Source organism: Drosophila melanogaster, chromosome X (assembly GCF_000001215.4).
Source record: "Drosophila melanogaster chromosome X".
In the NCBI taxonomy this organism is placed as follows: domain Eukaryota; kingdom Metazoa; phylum Arthropoda; class Insecta; order Diptera; family Drosophilidae; genus Drosophila; species Drosophila melanogaster.
In genome coordinates, this window is record NC_004354.4 from 2,578,907 (window position 1) to 2,599,138 (window position 20,232).

At 46.7% G+C, this 20,232-nt stretch overlaps 5 protein-coding genes across 13 annotated transcripts; 3 read left to right on the plus strand and 2 right to left on the minus strand.

Moving 5' to 3' along the window:
• Positions 1–184: 184 nt before the first annotated feature.
• On the minus strand, positions 185–1,654 carry Vha36-3 (Vacuolar H[+] ATPase 36kD subunit 3). 2 transcript variants are annotated; one of them, NM_001297899.1, is made up of 4 exons: positions 1,268–1,654; positions 1,090–1,207; positions 671–1,034; positions 185–609 (listed from the first exon to the last, which is right to left on the minus strand). In NM_001297899.1, the coding sequence occupies exons 1-4, from the start codon at positions 1,306–1,308 to the stop codon at positions 383–385; spliced, it is 750 nt and encodes a 249-aa protein (NP_001284828.1). In that variant the 5' UTR covers positions 1,309–1,654; the 3' UTR covers positions 185–382. The 2 variants fall into 2 exon arrangements, with proteins under 2 accessions (NP_001284828.1, NP_570008.1); NM_130652.4 differs by having other exon boundaries at positions 1,268–1,498.
• A 397-nt stretch (positions 1,655–2,051) lies between these two features.
• Positions 2,052–4,917, plus strand: AANATL7 (Arylalkylamine N-acetyltransferase-like 7). Of its 4 annotated transcripts, none has more exons than NM_001201613.2 (2): positions 2,052–2,206; positions 4,083–4,917. In NM_001201613.2, the coding sequence occupies exon 2, from the start codon at positions 4,134–4,136 to the stop codon at positions 4,818–4,820; it is 687 nt and encodes a 228-aa protein (NP_001188542.1). In that variant the 5' UTR covers positions 2,052–2,206; positions 4,083–4,133; the 3' UTR covers positions 4,821–4,917. The 4 variants fall into 4 exon arrangements, with proteins under 4 accessions (NP_001188542.1, NP_001188544.1, NP_570009.2 ...); NM_001201615.1 differs by lacking the exon at positions 2,052–2,206 and adding an exon at positions 3,571–3,669; NM_130653.3 differs by lacking the exon at positions 2,052–2,206 and adding an exon at positions 3,798–3,920.
• Positions 4,839–6,793, minus strand: CG13760 (uncharacterized protein). Of its 2 annotated transcripts, NM_130654.3 has the most exons (5): positions 6,745–6,793; positions 6,092–6,506; positions 5,761–6,029; positions 5,557–5,696; positions 4,839–5,489 (listed from the first exon to the last, which is right to left on the minus strand). In NM_130654.3, the coding sequence occupies exons 2-5, from the start codon at positions 6,299–6,301 to the stop codon at positions 5,386–5,388; spliced, it is 723 nt and encodes a 240-aa protein (NP_570010.3). In that variant the 5' UTR covers positions 6,302–6,506; positions 6,745–6,793; the 3' UTR covers positions 4,839–5,385. The 2 variants fall into 2 exon arrangements, with proteins under 2 accessions (NP_570010.3, NP_001245502.1); NM_001258573.2 differs by lacking the exon at positions 6,745–6,793 and having other exon boundaries at positions 5,557–5,642; positions 6,092–6,474.
• Positions 6,794–7,073: 280 nt separating this feature from the next.
• On the plus strand, positions 7,074–9,311 carry wds (will die slowly). 2 transcript variants are annotated; one of them, NM_001258574.2, is made up of 3 exons: positions 7,074–7,643; positions 7,855–8,480; positions 8,535–9,311. In NM_001258574.2, the coding sequence occupies exons 1-3, from the start codon at positions 7,373–7,375 to the stop codon at positions 8,721–8,723; spliced, it is 1,086 nt and encodes a 361-aa protein (NP_001245503.1). In that variant the 5' UTR covers positions 7,074–7,372; the 3' UTR covers positions 8,724–9,311. The 2 variants fall into 2 exon arrangements, with proteins under 2 accessions (NP_001245503.1, NP_524984.1); NM_080245.5 differs by having other exon boundaries at positions 8,535–8,972.
• Positions 9,312–9,596: 285 nt separating this feature from the next.
• On the plus strand, positions 9,597–20,205 carry egh (egghead). 3 transcript variants are annotated; one of them, NM_080313.3, is made up of 3 exons: positions 9,597–10,600; positions 16,820–18,109; positions 18,421–19,721. In NM_080313.3, exons 2-3 carry the CDS (start codon positions 17,309–17,311, stop codon positions 18,991–18,993), a joined length of 1,374 nt encoding a protein of 457 aa, NP_525052.1. In that variant the 5' UTR covers positions 9,597–10,600; positions 16,820–17,308; the 3' UTR covers positions 18,994–19,721. The 3 variants fall into 3 exon arrangements, with proteins under 3 accessions (NP_525052.1, NP_726818.1, NP_001284829.1); NM_166946.2 differs by lacking the exon at positions 9,597–10,600 and adding an exon at positions 13,215–13,442 and having other exon boundaries at positions 18,421–20,205; NM_001297900.1 differs by lacking the exon at positions 9,597–10,600 and adding an exon at positions 14,671–15,025.
• Positions 20,206–20,232: the final 27 nt, after the last annotated feature.

Genomic DNA, 20,232 nt, shown 5'->3' on the forward strand with positions numbered 1-20,232 from the left:
ACGGGTCAGATAGTGTGTGGGATAGTATTCAACACACGAAGATTGTGGGATACCCTACTTTTGGTTCTGATGACCACTCTAATTGCCTACCTTTTGAATACTTGTCACCTTTACTGAATACTTGACTACAGATTTCACAAACACAACAGTTGGCTGGCGATAGAAACCACAAAACATGGCGTTTACAAAGGTTACGATTACGGATTGTATTTCCAAGAAAACGACAAGTGGTACAACATCCGGGGATCACAACGAACGACAACAATAACGAGAGGTGATCTTTTGGTGGGAAGTGAGGTAGCAAAGTTGAGTGATAATTGGGCTCAGGTCAGGTGGAGTACTGGATGGGGGCTGGTTACACATGTGGGTGCTGTTCGTGTGTCTAGAAGAGCAGATCCTCGTCGCCGTCCTCGTCGAGGATATTCTGCACCTCCTGCGCTTCGGCCATTTGACCCAGAAGACGCTGCTCCGCTCGCAATTTATCGGATGCCTTGCGAGCCTCGCGTTTCTTGTCCTGAATCTTCTTCAGTCGGTAGAACTCCTCGCGCTCCAATTCGTCCAGCTCGCTGATGATATACTCTATGGTGCGGTTGATGCGGGGGATGATCACTGGATAGGAGAAGCATTCATATCAGAGGTGTATCGTTTCAAGCGATTTAGTGTGACTCACCGTGCTCGATGGCGTTGACTCGCCGGTTGGTGACCTTGATGACATCGTCGAGGGTAACAAAGGAGGTCTGCAAGGAGGCCAGTTGGACAAGCAGGCGCACGGCGCTCTGGTAGTTCTTCTTCAGCTTGGCCAGCTGCTGGCCACCACGTGCCAGGCCGGCCAACTCATAGGTGTCCACGCCATCCGTGTAGGGTTCGAAGATGGGCAACGTTACCCCGGCCACGTTGTCCTTCTTGGTGCGGATCTTGATCTGGGCCTTGGTCACGTTCTGCAGCACAATCTGATTGATGTCGCCGGTCGTAAACTTGACCTCGGCCAAGGAGAAGGCAGCCTCCTTCATCACCTGACCCATCAGGGTTTTGGTCTGGAATGAATGGGTATGATAGGATCTACGCCGCATATAGTTAGCACGCTCTCACCTCAATGATCTTGCCCAGAATCAGACGAAAGCGCATCTGCAGGGCATCCGCCTTTTTCTTTAGCAGACCATGTCCCTTGGTGGCGCCCGCCAAACGCGACTTCATCAGCGTTTGGGCCCTACAACATGGTGTATAGGGTTATTGGGTTGTGGGAGTTTAGCCAGGATTAACTACTCACCCGCGCGACGGGAAGATGGGCAGGCGGTCTTTGGCTGCCATCGGAAATCAAACAATATATGCTACCCAAAAAAATTATTAAAAAAAACAAGAGTACAACACGCACCACGCCAACCAAGTCTAAACTATAAATAACAACAACAAAATATTTACTAAATATACGCGACACAACGAAAATAAAATAGACGACAAAGTGGGGCTACAGCGGACAGAACAGCACGACGACAAACTGGGCCAGCGAATGAAGACTCATCGAGCGGATCTGGCGAGAGAACGGCGATCTTGGGTAGGCATCGCATCGCATCGGATCGGATCCGATCCGATTGGTTGTGGTAGGAGGGATTTTGGGGGGGCTCGGGATTCGATTCGTGCCCATCAGCTGTTCCGGAACAGCTGTCGCCCACGGCGAACGATGATGAGTATGGTATGTCCCCACCGCAAACACCTGTAACTCGGCGATTCTTGAGGTTCGAGATATGAAACTTGGTATGCGCACTTGAGATACTAAAATATAATAAATTATAATTAAATATATCACAAATAAATTAGACAAAGAGTAGACAAAGGTATCCGATGGGGTTGAGCGCAAACACTCTAAACTGAATGCTAGTGAACCAATGGAAAACTGTCAGCAGTAACAATTATTTATGCCATTAAATAAATTAATTATTCGTATTCATAACAGATTCATAACAATGAAAGGTAATAGTTCCAAAATTATGCCGATGGCATGGCTGGGTGAATTCTCAACATGTCATTGTCATTGTTTGGCACTTAGTAAACTTTTTTGAATCAAATTCGTACGCTATGAAATTAACTATCCCACTCAAAAACCCAAATCGGCACCATCATCAATAGTATGAGTTTCAAGAGGTTGGCACCACAGATCCTTAAGCATCCGGGATGGCGTGGTAGAGCCACTGGGATTCCCCGTTTCAAGGTCAGTTAGTGATGCCTTCCCTTCGATAGTCACTCGATATTGACCGTTAGGGCAGATTGAATTCAATTGAATCTGATTGCCATCAATGATGGACAACAAAAAGCAATAGCCACACGCAGCTAAACGCACTGCGTCACCACTGCCTATGCCTATACCTTTTTGTACTCCATCAATTTGGACGTCCACGGATCTCAGTCTCCGGTCATGGCTACATACCGTCTCGTCCATCATCCGGAGCAGAGACACGCAATTTGAATACGGGTCCAATTGTCGTCTTTTCAGCACTTTTGTGCAGAGCGAGAAATTATTGAAGATTCAGAAACTATTACCAAGTAATTCGACTATTTTATGCATCGGATTGGTTTCGACTTAAAAGATAGAAAGATTTCTTTTCAGTGCAGTCCAGGCCACGTGTTCGCCACAATTGGTCATAGCAAACTGGGCTGATAATTAATGAACGTAATGAATATGCATAGCAGGGAGTTAGTTACGCGGCGAGAAAGGTCAAAGTGGGTGGCCATTTTTGGTCAAGCAACAGTTGGTGTCTGTCTAGACTTCACGATGAGGCAAGGTCATGCTGACTACCTAGGAAATTCGTCTTCATACCATGTACATACACATATACATAATAGTTATAACATATATCAATTTAGAACATATTCAACACCCTATTTTTGAGTCGTAAGCGACAACAACTATTCATTCCGCCTCTCATATTGTGCCATATAATCAAAGGATAACACGGGTTGCCCCCTCACTTACTTAATGGTGGTAATGTCACGTTCTCGTCCTGGTCGAGAGTCAAAATCTGTATATGAGTGCGGCTCACATTGTGCGGCGGAATCAACAGTTGGTGCGTATACCACACGTATTTTTCGTGGCGCATTTGGGGCGGTGGAAACTCTCGATTTCACTGTACTTCGGCACACAAGTCACGAGCAGGCGGCAATCGCTCCCATTGCTCCAGTGTGCGTATGTTGCGTATACGCATGGCTGTCACTCGAAGGATACGAGCTCCCCGCTCCCTGTCCATACTTTAATTTCAACCCATCCCAGAGGATAGCATTTTTCTCATGCTTCGGCAATGAGGCAAACACGAGGGCGTACACGCAGCGAAAATTTGAAGTCAATTGGAGTGGTTTGACCTACAAATAACGTGTGAAATACTATTGAAACCCAAAGGTTTTTAGAGCTACACTTACGTGGAATGCGAAGTAATTTCAATTTTCATTGGTTTGCAGTTAGAAGTCTAACTTGGTCTGAGTATTTTCTCGATGTGTATTAACGGGATGCTGTCGCTGGCGCTTCGCTTGGTCGGCTGCTCCAGCTGCTCCAGTCGCATTTCGCATCTGAAAGCGCCCGCAAGTAGGTTACACATTTTTTCGTCGAGCAAAACAAACAGCGCACCTCTGCCCGCCGTCCAGCTCATCCGATCCCGATCCCATTGGCCACAGACGAACTGAGTAAGTGGAACTAACTAACAAAATCCAGCACCGAAATCGGTTGGCCACGGATGACACCGCTTTGGTCGCGGTGCCTGGGATTAGGTGGGCTATTCTCGCAGGGGGGGTGGCATTCGTTGGGGGTGTGTCATTGGGGCAACACAAAGAATAGTGAAAGTGCAGTGGGAGCGAGCGAGAGGCAAGAGGTCGAGAGTTGAAAGGACAGGCAGAGAGTTGCGACTAATTGAGTTATAGGAAAAGAGTACCCACATGTATGTACCTAGACTTTTGCAAACGAAAATTAAAATTAAAAAAATTAATAGTGCTTAAATGTACGGTTGTAATGTAATGCGTACTTACCATTCGAATTTAGTTTATATTTTAAATCATCGAGATCTATTAGTAATAATATTATTAATAAGCTCCTCCCATAGATCTTCTTTACCATCCGCAGACAATTCGGCGATTGCAGCGGCTGTGACACCATGGAGTACAAGATGATTGCACCGGAGCACAGTGAACAGGTGATGGAGCATCTGCGGCGCAACTTCTTTGCCGACGAGCCGCTAAACAAGGCCGCCGGCTTGTGCCAGAACGGCAGCAGTTGCCCCGCCCTGGAGGCGCACTGTGCCGAGGCCATACAGCACCGGATGAGCGTGATGGCTGTGGACGCAAAGGAGAAGGATACCTTGAAAATAGTCGGCGTCGTCCTCAATGGCATCCTGAAGCCGGGCGACACGGCCAAGGCGCTGAGCAAGCTGGACTGCAACGACGATGCAGATTTCCGCAAGATTTTCGACTTGCTGCACAGGCACAATCTCAAGCACAATCTCTTCGAGCACTTCGACGTGGACTGCATGTTCGATGTGCGCATCCTATCGGTGGACTCGTGCTACCGTGGCCAGGGGATTGCGAATGAGCTGGTCAAGCGGTCCGTGGCGGTGGCCAAAAAGAATGGCTTTCGCCTGCTGAAGGCCGATGCCACCGGCATCTTCTCGCAGAAGATCTTTCGTTCCCATGGCTTTGAGGTCTTCTCGGAGCAACCCTACAGCAAGTATACGGATGAGAATGGCAAGGTGATCTTGCCCGTGGAGGCGCCCCACATCAAATTGCAGCAGCTCTACAAGGCGATCTGCGCGGATGACCAGGATGAGAAGAAGCAGTCGCTTTAAGGAGTCACCCGGCTGGCTCACATTTGGAACAATAATCTCATTTATTTTCTACATATACATACATTGCATAATCGTTATTGGAATGTTTTCGTACTACAAATATGGAAATTAGTTGGGGGGCGTTTAACGGAAAGTTAAAGCTAGGGAACAATTACTATTGTTCTGTGTTTAAACATAACTATGAAATAACATTGGATTTTCGGACTTTCCGTCGACGGTTTTTGGAGCGTCAATGGAACGCCTCTATAATGTACGAGTAGACGCTGCCTGGCACGTTTACATAAATATAATTTTGTAATTGTTTTTTTTTGTATGGGGACCAACTGCTAACAATACCTAAATAAAGTACACTGTTGTGCCAAAGTTAACCAGACAGCTTTTTCTCTTACCTCCCACTCGAAGTCCCCCCCTACAAGGTCTCCTCCTAAAGTCCTAATATCACAAGCGCAGATTCCAATCATCCGTTCTCATCACCTGGCAACCTGGCGACGGCAGGTACTTCTGTTCATCTGTTCATCAATTCATCTGTTCATTTGTTCATCTGTTCCGCTGGTTTATCCATCTACTACTCCCTAGTTTCCTTCTTCTCGTATATGAAAATGATGTCCTCGTCCGTGCCGTAGGCGCGTCGGGCCGTGTCCATGGACTCGATGAGGCAGCGACAAATGTCTGTGGAACGCAGCCAAAAACGAAAATCAATGAATTTTCAAGGATTGCTACCAAATGGAATACTCACGGCCATCGTGGACCTCGGGATTGTGGTAGAAGAGCTTCTGGGCGGCCATGTCATATCCGCAGAGCACCACATAGTGTCCGGCATACCTTTTGGGTCCATGGAGGCGTGTATTTTGAGCAATGCAGGGTATATGAAAACAGCTTTTCATTCGAGTGTGGATTTAAGGTGGTTTTTTGTGAATCGCCGGTGGCAAGAGGAACTCACCCGAACTTCTCTAGGACATTGCGCTTGCACACCTCGCACGTGAGCAGCGAGGCGTTGGTCAGCAGGATGACGGGTCCGTGGCGGGCCAAATGCCGCAGAATGACCTCCATGTCCACGGTGCGCTGTTCAACGCGCAGTCCATGGGCCCGGGCGTCCTTGAACTTGCGCGTCACGCGCCGTTCGTCCTTGTCGATGATCTTGGAGTAGTACGTGTGCTGCGCGTAGTTGGGATCGATCCCGAGCGTTTGGGTGAAGTACTCGTGGCGCACCTGGCCAAGAAGAGAGTGTCAAAGAAGTGAGCGAATGCAAATGTGCATCACGGCATGCCCACCTGGTAGCGCATCAGCAGATAGCACAGGTCGATGGTCCAGGTGCTCGAGCCAAATCCCTCCTCGCCGCACACGGCATCAAAGTTCCCAAGAAGCTGTTCCCTTTGCTGCGCCGACAGGATCATAATGATGCAGGACAGACCGCAGTCCCAGTTGTAGCGCTGCTGGTAGTGCGTCAGGTTGTAGTGCTTGCTCGGCGGCAGTCCGTTCATTCTGGCCAGCAGCTGGGCTCTTCTTGGCTTCTTGTGCTCCTCGGGTCCTCGAGTCCTTGGCTCCGTGTGCTTCGCGTGCTCCTGTGCCCGCGGCTGCGCTCCTTTGATCCTGGCGTCCAATTGGAAACTGAACTGGGAATGTTTTGGTCTAACAGCTTGGGCCAGTGTGGCCAGGTGCAGCTGTCTGCGGAATGCCAACTGTCGGCTATGTCCAGTTGAAAAAAATGCCAATTGAATTTTTTTAGATATATATTGTAAATATTGTAATTAAATAATATTTATACATAAATTGTGAGTCGCCAAAGGAGTTAGATGTATTTTCCTACAAATCTTGGTTGCTGCTAGGAAATTTTTGGTTTGAAATCTTAAAGGCGCAAAAAATGTTCTAACACTATGTAAATCCTTCTTAAGCCCTTCAAAATTGACAGTTCAGTTAGAATTACCTGCAATTTTAAGACTAAATAACTACTGGCAATTGGTATAAATTTAAATGCAACTGTACGCGAAACTTCAAACATGTATGAAACGATCTGGCAACGTCGAGCTAACTGCATGCAATTTGGCATCGATGTGCCCGATGCACTCCCCCTGATAGTTTCAGCGGGAAACTAAGAGTCCCATTCTAGAATCATCCCCCAAGGACGAAAACATCCCAAATCTCCCTAAAAAAAAAAACAAAAAGCAAGGAATCGAGTAAACACGTTCCACCACCGCTGTGGCAATCCGTGGCTGGTGCGCAACGGCCACACTGACGCGCTGACCAATTTTTAGTTATTAGTGTGACCTTAAGCATTATTATTTTCACGTGTGGCACGCAAACGAGCCAAAAAACCAAGCGCCTATTTAAACAAACAAATCACACGCCCAGCAGAGAGAGCAGCCGGTGACCACCGGTAACGGGAGTAGCTGCAGTTAATCCGACAGGCCCAACAAATTCGCCCGCTAATTGGCGGCGTTTCTCTAGTCGGAACAACAAGAAGAAGAAGCACGTGTGCGGCGTGCCAAAGAAAAAAGGAAAATAAACAAGGAGGCCAGGCCAAGGAGCATAAGCAGAATCCGCATCCGGAGGACATGGTGCCCATCGGAGCCGTGCACGGCGGCCATCCCGGCGTAGTGCATCCGCCACAGCAACCACTGCCCACGGCGCCCAGCGGCCCAAACTCGCTGCAGCCGAACTCGGTGGGCCAGCCGGGGGCCACCACCTCCTCGAACAGCAGCGCCTCCAACAAGAGCTCGCTATCCGTCAAGCCCAACTACACGCTCAAGTTCACGCTGGCCGGGCACACCAAGGCGGTGTCGGCGGTCAAGTTCAGTCCGAATGGCGAGTGGCTGGCCAGCTCCTGTAAGTACATACATCCCTATCCACGAATATCTGGGGGGGAATTTTATGGTACTGAACTGCTATTGGACTGAACAGGCAGCTTTGGCAGCTCAGTTAATGGGAATTGGGATGAAATAAGATCTCGGAAAAGAGAAGAAGCATTTATAGAATACATATTGTACATTCCATACATACAGCACATGCCTATTAAACTTCCACTTCTAACCCTCAGCCGCTGATAAACTAATCAAAATCTGGGGAGCATACGATGGCAAGTTCGAGAAGACCATTTCGGGCCACAAGCTGGGCATCAGCGATGTGGCCTGGAGCTCAGACTCGCGACTCCTCGTGAGCGGCAGTGATGACAAGACGCTCAAGGTCTGGGAGCTGAGCACCGGGAAGAGCTTGAAAACTCTGAAGGGCCACAGCAACTATGTGTTCTGCTGCAACTTTAATCCGCAGTCCAATCTGATCGTCTCCGGCAGCTTCGACGAGAGCGTTCGCATATGGGATGTGCGCACCGGCAAGTGTCTGAAGACTCTACCCGCCCATTCCGATCCCGTTTCGGCGGTACATTTCAATCGCGACGGATCGCTGATCGTGAGCAGCAGCTACGACGGCCTCTGTCGCATATGGGACACGGCCAGTGGACAGTGCTTGAAAACCCTGATCGACGACGACAATCCGCCCGTCAGCTTTGTAAAGTTCTCGCCCAATGGCAAGTACATTTTGGCCGCCACGCTGGATAATACGCTCAAGTTGTGGGACTACTCGAAGGGCAAGTGCCTGAAGACGTATACGGGTCACAAGAATGAGAAGTACTGCATATTCGCCAACTTCTCGGTGACGGGAGGAAAGGTGAGTTCATATCTTATGCACATTTAGGCTTTAACTCACAAGCGTCCATTGTAGTGGATCGTGAGTGGCAGCGAGGACAACATGGTCTACATTTGGAATCTGCAGAGCAAGGAGGTGGTGCAAAAGCTGCAGGGACACACCGATACCGTTCTGTGCACCGCCTGCCATCCCACGGAGAACATCATTGCTTCCGCGGCGCTCGAGAACGACAAGACCATCAAGCTGTGGAAGTCGGATACATAGAGTGGCTGGTATCCAGCTGGAGGACGTTCGATCGGAACACACACATACATTTCTTGGATAATATTATTTTAAAGCGAACAGCCTAATCGTAATTGTAACACCCCCACACCCCCCCACCACGAGCCCCCTTTTTTTTTTGTACGCATAATTTAAAAAAGAAAAGGAACTCTAAAATTCTACGTTTAAATCACACTTTAAACCTCACATTCTACGGCAAAACGGAAAAATTACAAACAAACAAACAAAAACAAAAAAAAAAAACAACAAAAAGTGAAAACAAAAAAAACGATTAATGTATAAATATTTATTAGCCTATTGTATTGGCCCACCATGCAAGCGAGAATATTCCCCCAAAATTGTTTGTAACCTTTGACACAGCCACGCAAACCAACATAACTTATAATGATCTTTCGGTGACGAGAAAACTAAATTTAAGCGTAAAAGATACAACAGGTGCTCGGGGCAGAATCCCAGCGCCAGAAAGAATATATATAAAATACGAAATGTAAATTTTGAATAAAAGAAAACACCGTCTCGGCGGCGCCCAAGTGTCCTTTCAACTTGCGCGCTTTTCGAGGCGAGACACTTAAATGTACAAATTGCATTTTATTCACATAATAAGAGAAGTTTTAATTCTAAAAAAACATACAGTTTAGCAAAATTACGAAACAAACGAACCTTCATTACGGTTTAAAAGCGATAATAAGTACGTTTAATATATTACGGTTTTTAAATGAATGAACACAGGTATAATACTTAACGTAGACGTTTTCTTTAAGTTATTTATTTTTAAACTCTAGCGCCTATTGGAGTGCGACCCTGCGTTGAGTTCGGTTGAAGAGGGCCACACTGCCCGTTCAGTTTGAACGTTTGCCACTGGATTTCGACAACGGCGCGCGACGGTCACTTGGCGAAACGAAAATCGAAAAAACCGACGAATCGAAACTCGGAGATCACGGATTCGATTCACTTGATTCAGAACCTTGCCGAATCCGAATGCCCCTGCGATGCGCGCGCCAACCCGCTGAACAAAAGTCGCCAAGTGAATTTTGCAATTAATTTGCAAATCAATATCGCTCCGCCGCCGTCGCGCACACACACACACACGCAAGCACCCGCACCGCGCACACATACACACACACACACACACATAGGGACCGCGACACGCATAGTGAGAAAGAAGTGGCAATATAAGCAAAAAAAAGAAAAAAAATACAACGGTCGTGGGAAAATCGATTTTCCTTTTAAACAAATCGCTGTTAGCTTGAGCTTTTCCAAGCGCCTCTGCTGCAATTCCTTCGTTTTTTTTTCCTGTGCAAAGTACGCCGAGAGAGCGGCGTGAACCGGTGCAGAGAGAGAGAGATTAAGTGAGAAGGGGTGAGAGAGTGGAAGAAGGTGTTCATTGGCAGAAAATTAGCAAGGCGACAAACGTTTATAAATATAAACACATATATTCCAATATAAAAATCGCAAATATTAATGACGAGACAAGAGCGCCTGCAACAACAGCAACAACTGCAACAACAGCAGCCCAGCAACCAGGGATTCTAATTCGAAAATAACCCAAACAAATCCAAATCGGCGGGAGCGACAAGGAGGAGAGGAGAGTGCTAAAGAGAGGCGCCAACAAAAGTGTATCATTTAGGAGCGGCACACCCAAGAACGCGGAAAACTCCCGCCCACCCTCGCCACGCCCCTCGCCGACCAGCACACCCATTACCAATACCAATAACAGCAATAATAACAACAACAACAATAACAACAACAGTCTGCAGTGAAGAAACGCAGAGGAAAAGACAGGCGGAGACAGATATAAAACCCAAACATTCGGACACTCGCTCTTCTTCTTCCCAATCCGTTTTGGCATGGAAAACATGGTGAGCAAAGAAAAGCAAGTTGTTAACTTTTCAGGGGCGTAAATCGACAGGGGTTAAGCGCTAATATTCATCGAGCTAAATGTCCGCTTGACGAACTAGTTTAATGAGCTTAACTACCCAATTATTAAACCCATTTAACTGCGCCCTTGGCTAGCCACCCCCCTCACTTTCGACGCCCTTGGACCGCCTATTAGCACATTTCGGTTAACAGCAGTTGTTGTCGCCGTGTGTGTACATATGTGCACAGTGGCGGGCAAGAAAGTAGGTCCTAAGTACAGAGATTTCCAATAATTGCGAGCAGTGTCTTAACTACTGTCCTTACCCGCCCATGTCCTTATTACTTAAGATGAGCAGCATTACCAAATCAGACATTGACAGTACTTTAGTCTTAGACTTTGCATCACAGCCGTGTCTGTTTGGCGCACTGCTCGCGTGTTTTTGTGTAATTTCGCTCCCATGTGGCAATGTGACCTGTTAACTTGGAAAGTTACCCGGTGGATCTCGTGACTCTCGTCTACATCCAATATTCATAGCCAGCGGCGAATGTCCTTGAGCAAGGGGTTGGCCCCCATTTTAACCCCCCGATGGGCGCAGCAGGGCGTGCGCCTAACCCTTATGCCGCCGCTCCCTCGATGACGTACAGTCAACACGGCGATTGAAAGAACGCAGGATGTTTATGATGCTTATGATGCTTATGATGTGCATATGTGCATAACATAAATATATATTCCCAACGAATCCATTGACTACTCAGCGATGCAAACAAAGTTAGCAACGTATTTAGGGCGCAAGAACGGTTTCCGTTGAACGGAAACGTTGACTTTAGCAAACAATTGGGATTGTATTTCGGTTTCAAATAAACATACATAAAGTAGGTTTCCAAGATTCTTAGGCCCTAAGCTAGGTGATACTTTTAGTAAACGTTGATAAACACGAATGAGGAGCAACGACCATATAATGTCCTCCTAAGACAACGCCAACAGCAACTTGATCCGCTGCACTTTCTGTCGAGCTGCTGCAGATAAGGAGAAATGTAGGCTTTAGCTGGTAAACAAACTGGAAAACAGTAGAATGTGGCACACCTTTGTGGCGCGCTTACTTTGCCGACGAAGGAACTTTCCGTTTAGCTCTGGCTACTATATTTGCCATTGTGTTTACTCGGCGGACTGCTCTGTGCAATCCAGTTGTCCATTTGCCCTAATCGAAGGGGATGGGCCAACCGTTTGCATGGCCCCTTTTGTAACTGCCGGCCACATTTTACTTGTGGCCACCATAAGCGAGTGGCTGATTGCGTGCTCTGCTCGCGCTTATCTACGCACGGACACAGACGCATGTTTGTCGCTGTTTGCTCAGTCCATTGCGATAAGCGATTTGGTTCTCTGCTTTTGGTCTCTGGTCTCTTTTGTTTCTTTTGTGCCAGCCGTCGATTTGTGGCCAAAAGGCTGGTGCCTGCGCTGCTTAGTGGGCTGGTGACATAGCATGTGTGGTGCTCGGTCCATGTCCTTGTTGCTATTTTGCCTCACCTCCTGACCTGGCCATGATGTCATGTCGATGGTAGCACGTGCCTGACCCACTGCTAATGTGCGCTCCTAGTTTTCGACATGCAATTATCGTATCCGTCCATCTGCTCCGGTTCTAGCGACGCCAATGAACTAGGCATACAACGAATTGCCATCTGATATGAAGTCCATTTGCATGATGTCTCCAGCTCTGTCCAGACCCATGATGATGTCATACTGACCGACCCACCTGAATATGTGCCCTTGGCTTGGCATTGTCCTCTTGTATACTCCAAATCCACTATCTACACGATGGTATATTCAGTGCATCCACATACATATATGCGTGCCTGCGTCTTTTTCGGAATCCCCATTTGCCTGGCCCATGACGAAATTTCGGCAGAAGTAACACATTCGGAACGACTGTCCTACGGAAACCGAGTGCAAATGCTCCGGAATTAGTCACCAGACACTCACCGTGGCCATTATCAGAACTCGTTGTTGTGTGATTCGAATGATTCAAGAGGTGGGACGGACAGGTGAACTGTGATTACGACGTAATTAAGCAGTACACATAAAGAAATATGTATGTTTTATTTTTGATATCTAAGAACTTAAATAAATATGCTCGTCTGCAGGAAATGCGAAACAATATAGATGACAATTGCCTGAAGAGCGTGCAAATCATAAACTAGATATGGGCACTCCCCTGAGAAGCCCACACGAAACATTCAGAGCAAATTGGTGCCTTAGCAAATTGGACTAAAAACAGCTAATGAATCACGAAACCACTCAAGTGACGTGCGATGCACCAACGATGAGTTGGCCAAGATCGGCGCAGTTCCCTGCCAGTTAGCTGGGATCGTGGCCAAGAGCGTAGTGGCCCATTCAGTGATTGCTGCTGGCGATTCTTCTACGTGTAGCAACCAAGTATTTACTGCCAAAATTGGTTAGTGGCGCTCTGCCCTCCGCTGATTGCGTTCTGCGCTTGATAACGTATTTAATTTATTATTATGACTGCACACACACACAGCCACATTCGTGTGGCGTACGGACGGCGTATAGCGTAGCGTATGGGCAGGTGTACCTAGTGTACCTGACCGTTTCCATGGAGCTTAGTGTGCCGGCAACCGTCTTCGGAGCTCCAAGCACGAGAGGAGTACTCACAAATCGCGCGTACAAAACGAAAAAGAATCCCGGCCAGTCGAAAACGTGCAGCGAATCAAAGCGAAAAAAAACGACAAAACAACGAACTATAATAGACAAATCGAAGAAGAGAAAAAAAAAACAAAAATAAAAAAAAAATTAAAAACGAAAACCGAAAACGAATACGCGCGATTATGGTGAGCGGGGCGCTTCGATTGTCTGGGGGTTGTGGGTTGGGGTATTGGGGCCTAAACACCTGAAACGATCCCCTGTGAACCGGGGATTTCCCATTCATGGAGCACGCCGCTGGACTTTGACATTGACTGCAGCGTAGGCGGTGCACAGGGAGAAATGTTGCGAGTGACGGCAAATCGATATTAAATGGACGCTTCGCATACGGACGTGAATCGTTATCAGAAATGTGTGCTTACAGGACGTGGATTACGTTAAGGATCTTTGGGGCAGTAACTTTGCGGGCTATATACATATACGTACGATGTTATTACATAAGGTAGTTGGATAATGCAAGGTTGACCGGGCGTAGTTAAGGCACTACTTTAATTGGCTTCTAGGCCAGTCGGCCAGTCGAGAGACGTGCTAATTAATGGCCACCGTCGTTTAAAGGGTCGTTGGTCTGAAGGGGGTGGGGGGGGGGGGGGGGGTGGGAAAGGAGCGAACTATTAACTTGGCTAATCGTAACGCTTCTCGAGTGGTTAACGCGCCAAGTGCGACGATGTGACTCAGGGCAGGTGCTCACGATTAGATTTCCCGCGACTTGGCTGCAATTGGAGAGCTGCTCATCGCTGCTTTCAACTGGAATTGTCCCCGGGAACAATGTGCCGCGGCAATTAACCAGTATTTTAGCAATGGTATCGCGCCAGTACAGTGGTTATCTCGCCAGCGAATTGTTCGCAAATAAAAGTTATGCATTAAGTTGGGATAATCTTTCGATTGGCACTCAAAGGAACCAAACGCGATAGCATAAGCCAAGAAGATGGACAACATCTTCGATTCGGAAAGGTAGTGATCACTGGCTTAGTATTTTCACCTGTTCAAGCGCTTGCACTTTCGATTTTAACCCCTCCCCCTCCTCGCCAAACTGTATTCGATTTTGTGCACTGCCCTGCAATCGCTGGAGCGTTGCATGCATTTTCATTTTCTCGCAGTTAGTTGCGAAAAAAGAAAACAAACAAAGCGAGCGAATGAGAGGCGCAATATATAGTATAGTAAAGTGCTATTGTTTAATTAATTGCACCCAGGCAGTCAGACAATCAGACAGTCAGGCAGTCCGATTTTGTTGTTTATATAAGCGCGGACCGGTTATCGCGAACCAAACCAAGTTCATTACGCCCCCGTAATGAACAAGGGCCCGGATTATCTGCGGCTGGGTCTCTCCGGATTTGCCGTTGAACCCGCTCCACCTCCGGCCGAATGATTCATTCGCACGCGGAATCTCGATCGCAGTTCTGGCGGATGATAACCGCAGCGCGCTGGAGTCATTGGATTCGGATGTGGATTTTAGTCATTTGGTTGGCCTGATGGCATCGGCCAGCTCTGACGTACAAACGCTTGTATCTAGGATATCGCAATTGTCGAAGGCCGTCGCTTATCGTCGACGGATTGTAAACTGTGTACTCGCATGCGGGTCCGATTCGCCGGGTGAAGAGTTTCTTATCAGGCTGTCTGAAGTGTCACAATAGCCGGCCAAGTACAGTGGCCACCGGCTAGGGTGGACAGTATGCAAAGGCATTATGGCCGGAAGAGAAGGGGGATATCTTAGGTACGCAAATATACTCAATTGGGATGCCTTACATGAACAAGATCACCAGAGACTAAATTCTATGCCTACATATATGTCTAAATCCAGCGAGTACTTACTGTTCCACTCGAAATCGTAGCTCTGTTCCATCGTAAACATTTGATTGCTATGGCCAGCCCTCGATATAGCGTGTTATAACCGCTGAAAACGACACACCGCAAAACCTCCCAAGTTTTGTGGGTTCCTATTGCTCCTGGGCGGTGTGGCACCCCTCCTCCAATTGAGGCGTTGTGAGTGGATAAATCGATATATAGGGGCGTGTGTAATAATCTTTATGTGCCCACCCCAACATTGGACAACGCCCCAGTCTGTGGAGTACACTCCCGTGTAACTCGAATCGATGGAAAATTTCTCTGGCACTTGGTCAGCTATTATTGTTATTGGACTTGGACTTGGACCTGGTTCCTTGGTTCTCTGGTCAAGGGTCTCGACTCGAAGTGAGTCAGCGCCATCATATGGAATGTGTGTGTATAAAATTCCGACACATTGTCGTTTTCCTTTTGTTCAACTTCATTTCCGTTTTATTCAAGAATATAATACACAGTTGTATATATTGCTTATACGAGATTTGAGAATTCATATTTATAGAATTGGCTCCGAAAGTCGGCAGAATTTTATGTGGGTTCACAAATTTATTATTATTAGATTATGAATAACTTTTTCCAATTCGAGTTAATTGGACCACATGAGATTTTCCGTATTTCGATCAATAATTGTGGTTTATTGCTTCTATGGCATGGCAAATTTAAGTGCGACAATTTCATTTCAAGTCCACGAATACATGTACATTCGAAATATGTATATTTTGGACTATTTGAAAAATGATTGATGATTGGTGGAAACGAGTGTTCTTATCGCCGCCTATTCGATTTCCAGCTCCCCTAAATTTACGCGATAGTGCCAATCAAACGCTGCCCCAATCTTAGTACTTCCTGGAATCCCCAGTTAGAAAGGCACAATACTGCTCATTTGCTCGTGGGCCGCATTTTTTATTTTATTTTATTTTATTTTTTTTTGCAATCCCTCTAATCATATCGCGCTTAGTCACTAGTCACAATGAACGAGCGAACGGCCAGCGACAAATGGAAACATTTGCAAACACACAATATCATTCGGATATCGATGGGCTCACACATATAGTTATGGGTGTTGTTTAAATGATATAAATACAGATGGATACAGACCTTATCCGCATGGCTGGCCGAAAGTTCTCCTTCCCCCGAAAATAAAATGCCAAGGCAAGAACGATAAACACTCGATATGATGTGCACCAATTGTAATCAAATCGTTGCCATTTGAACCCGCTCAATTGCTTTCACAAGTTATGCGGGCTTTATGGAAAAAAATGATGGAATACGGCGGAGCTGAATGGCCGAATGTGTCTGGCTGCTGGTTATGTGATCAATAGTTTTATGGGCCGCCGGACACGCGATGATGGAGATGATTAACAAGTTTCCATGGCGGTGGGGCAGGCAGGGAAGGCCCGCCTAAAATACTCAGTTCTAATTCAATCATACGAGTACAAAATCATCATAAAAAAATGTGAACGATGTGAAAGGTTAAAAAAATTAAGTATACTATACTGCCGGTCCAGCAGTACTAATTCATTATTAATGCCAGATTACGAGTCACAGCAGCGTAGAGGGATGCCAATTGTTTGGCATATTTTCTGTTCGCTTGGGGATTTTGATGGCTGATTTTTTATGCAGAACTCAAGACTAATGCTAAAACCTCTTATTTCCGTTCCAATCGCAGAAATGTCTGACCAGGAAACAGAGCTGAGAGTCTCAAATGCAAGCAAGCCAACGCCAGCGGCAGCAGCAACCACGTCCAAGTTCACCAACAGCTGAAGAGGAAGCGGAGGAGACGAGACCGCGAAACAGTACAGCCAGGAGCTGATAGAGCATCCGGTGCACCACATATATTGACCTGGGGGTGCCTGGACCAAAACAACTTCCGTTCCTCTCGGCGGCAATCGCTGAGCTTTCAGGCACAAACAACTTACAAACATTTAGTATCTTTAGCCAGTTAGCCGCTGGCTGACTCATCCACAGTCGTTTGAGTCGGGATCGAACGAACGAACAAACAAGGCAGATAAGGATTTCCGATTGCGGAATTGCCAGAATTGCACAAGTCTACTTAAGGCTCTGGAGGACCAAAGCCACTTAAGTTACGTTATTACACACAAAAACTAAAAACTGAAAAAACAAAAAACAAAAAACAAGACACAACCCGCAAACCAAGATGAACTCCACCACAAAGCATCTGCTGCACTGCACACTGCTCATCACTGTGATAGTTACCTTCGAAGTATTCTCCGGCGGTATTAAGATTGACGAGAACTCGTTCACGCTCGTGGATCCTTGGACTGAATACGGCCAATTGGCCACGGTTCTGCTGTACTTATTGCGCTTTCTCACGCTGCTCACGCTGCCCCAGGTGCTGTTCAATTTCTGCGGCCTGGTATTCTACAATGCCTTCCCCGAGAAGGTCGTCCTCAAGGGCAGCCCCCTGCTGGCGCCCTTCATCTGCATCCGTGTGGTCACGCGCGGCGACTTCCCGGATTTGGTTAAGACGAATGTGCTGCGCAACATGAACACCTGCCTAGACACGGGACTGGAGAACTTTCTCATCGAAGTGGTCACGGACAAGGCGGTGAATCTGTCACAGCATCGACGCATCCGAGAGATCGTTGTGCCCAAGGAGTACAAGACGAGAACCGGGGCGTTGTTCAAGTCGCGTGCCCTGCAGTATTGCCTGGAGGATAATGTGAACGTGCTGAACGACAGCGACTGGATCGTCCATCTGGATGAGGAGACGCTGCTCACGGAGAATTCGGTGCGTGGTATCATTAACTTTGTGCTGGATGGCAAGCACCCGTTCGGCCAGGGCCTGATCACCTATGCCAACGAGAACGTGGTCAATTGGCTGACCACATTGGCGGACAGCTTTCGGGTCTCCGATGATATGGGCAAGCTGCGTCTGCAGTTCAAGCTCTTTCACAAGCCGCTCTTCAGCTGGAAGGGCAGTTATGTGGTCACCCAGGTGAGTAATTTCCAATTTCCTCCATTTCGTTCGCTCGATTTGTCGTCGAATGAGTGGGCCTTTGGGGAATTCCGCAAACAACTTTCCCAACGGTCTTTTATCAATCGTGACAGCTCAGTAAGCTCTGAACGGAAAGCAATCTAATTCTTGCACTTACGGAATGTATGAGAAATCGCAGGCATTTCCAAGGCATTTGTTGTATGTCATAGGAATGAAATCATACTTGCACAAGATTTCAATCATATTATGCCCACAAATCGAGCTACAACTTACATATATGTATGTATACTAATTAATCTTTATTATTCTAGGTGAGTGCTGAGCGTTCAGTGTCCTTTGACAACGGAATCGACGGTTCGGTGGCCGAGGATTGCTTCTTCGCGATGCGGGCCTTTAGCCAGGGCTACACGTTCAACTTCATCGAGGGCGAAATGTACGAGAAGTCGCCGTTCACGCTGCTGGACTTCCTGCAGCAGAGGAAACGATGGCTCCAGGGCATTCTGCTGGTGGTCCACTCCAAGATGATCCCGTTTAAGCACAAGCTCCTGCTGGGCATCAGTGTCTATTCGTGGGTCACCATGCCGCTGTCCACGTCGAACATCATCTTTGCGGCACTGTATCCCATTCCCTGCCCAAATCTGGTTGACTTTGTGTGCGCCTTCATCGCGGCCATTAATATCTACATGTACGTCTTTGGCGTAATCAAGTCCTTTTCACTGTACCGCTTCGGTTTGTTCCGATTCCTGGCCTGCGTGCTGGGTGCGGTGTGCACGATACCCGTGAATGTGGTTATCGAGAATGTGGCTGTCATTTGGGGCCTGGTGGGCAAGAAGCACAAGTTCTATGTGGTTCAGAAGGATGTGCGCGTACTGGAGACTGTCTAGACTATTTTGTGGAACTGGATGAGGGAGGAAAGGAGTCATCGAGTGCAGCCATGGTCATCATATCGCCCACAGAAACCAAAAACCAAATTAAGCAAGGCAAAAACAAACGAAATTTCGCACAATTTCGCCAGGCTCAGTGCGTTGTCCTGGCACAATCTGATTGATTTACTTTATTTGTACATTTTATAAGCATAAGAGTCACTCAACAATCACACCCACACCCACACATACACCTGCACACACGCACATATAATTGTTGTTTCGTTCTAAAGTCATGGTCATTCACAACTTTGCCAAAAAGAAAAAGCAAATCAGATCAGATCAGATCATAGAAATCAGCACGGAATAAACGGAATACCAGGGTGACCGACCCAAAGAACAAATGCAATAGACAACGTCTTGGAGCGAGATCTATGAAGTGCATCACTCACTAGAAAATACAACTATTGCGGCAATAACAACAATTGGGGCAATAACAATGATCCAAGAGGACCACACGCGAAAACTCTCCATTAAGTGTAATTTCATTATATATATATATTTTTTTTTTTTGTATAGTCTGTAGTGAAAGAATGCGCTATATTTATATAAACGTAAATATTGTATGTACATTGTAGATTTATTATTATAATTACGATTATTTAAAAATGTGTACATTGATGTATTGAAAATCTGTTAAATGTCATTCACACCGAAACCAAGGTTAAAAAAAAAAGCGAAAAGCAAACTTAAATGTTTAGACTTATGTACTTACGTGCGCAAATTTTGATGTACTTTGTGAGCAGTTTGGCCTATGTAAATACGTCATTCCACCACAGGATGTATGCCCCGAAGGATTAGGATCGACCACTTTCCGCATCCTTGCGAAGATCTTCTTCAGCCCAGAGAAGTTGTGGTGTGAATGATATGATCGTGATTTGAGAAGAGCTCCTCGATCTTCTCGGGGAGTCCCCTTCGAATTTCGTTGTTCTTATTTTTTAGTTGGAGTACTCTGTTTTTAGTCACATTTCCTTTGTTTGCCTCTGTCATTCTGTTAATCTGTTATCGGTGCTTTGAAACCCACGCCCAAATCACTCACGCCCCCTGAAAATGTGGAACACGTGAGTTGCAGTCACCTCGTAAATCCGAAAAACACAAAAGAAAAATGGCGAAAAAAGGATGTCGCGTCACACACACACACACCACCCAACACACACACATACAACTGTTACGAAAAAAAAGAACCAAATACAAAAACAA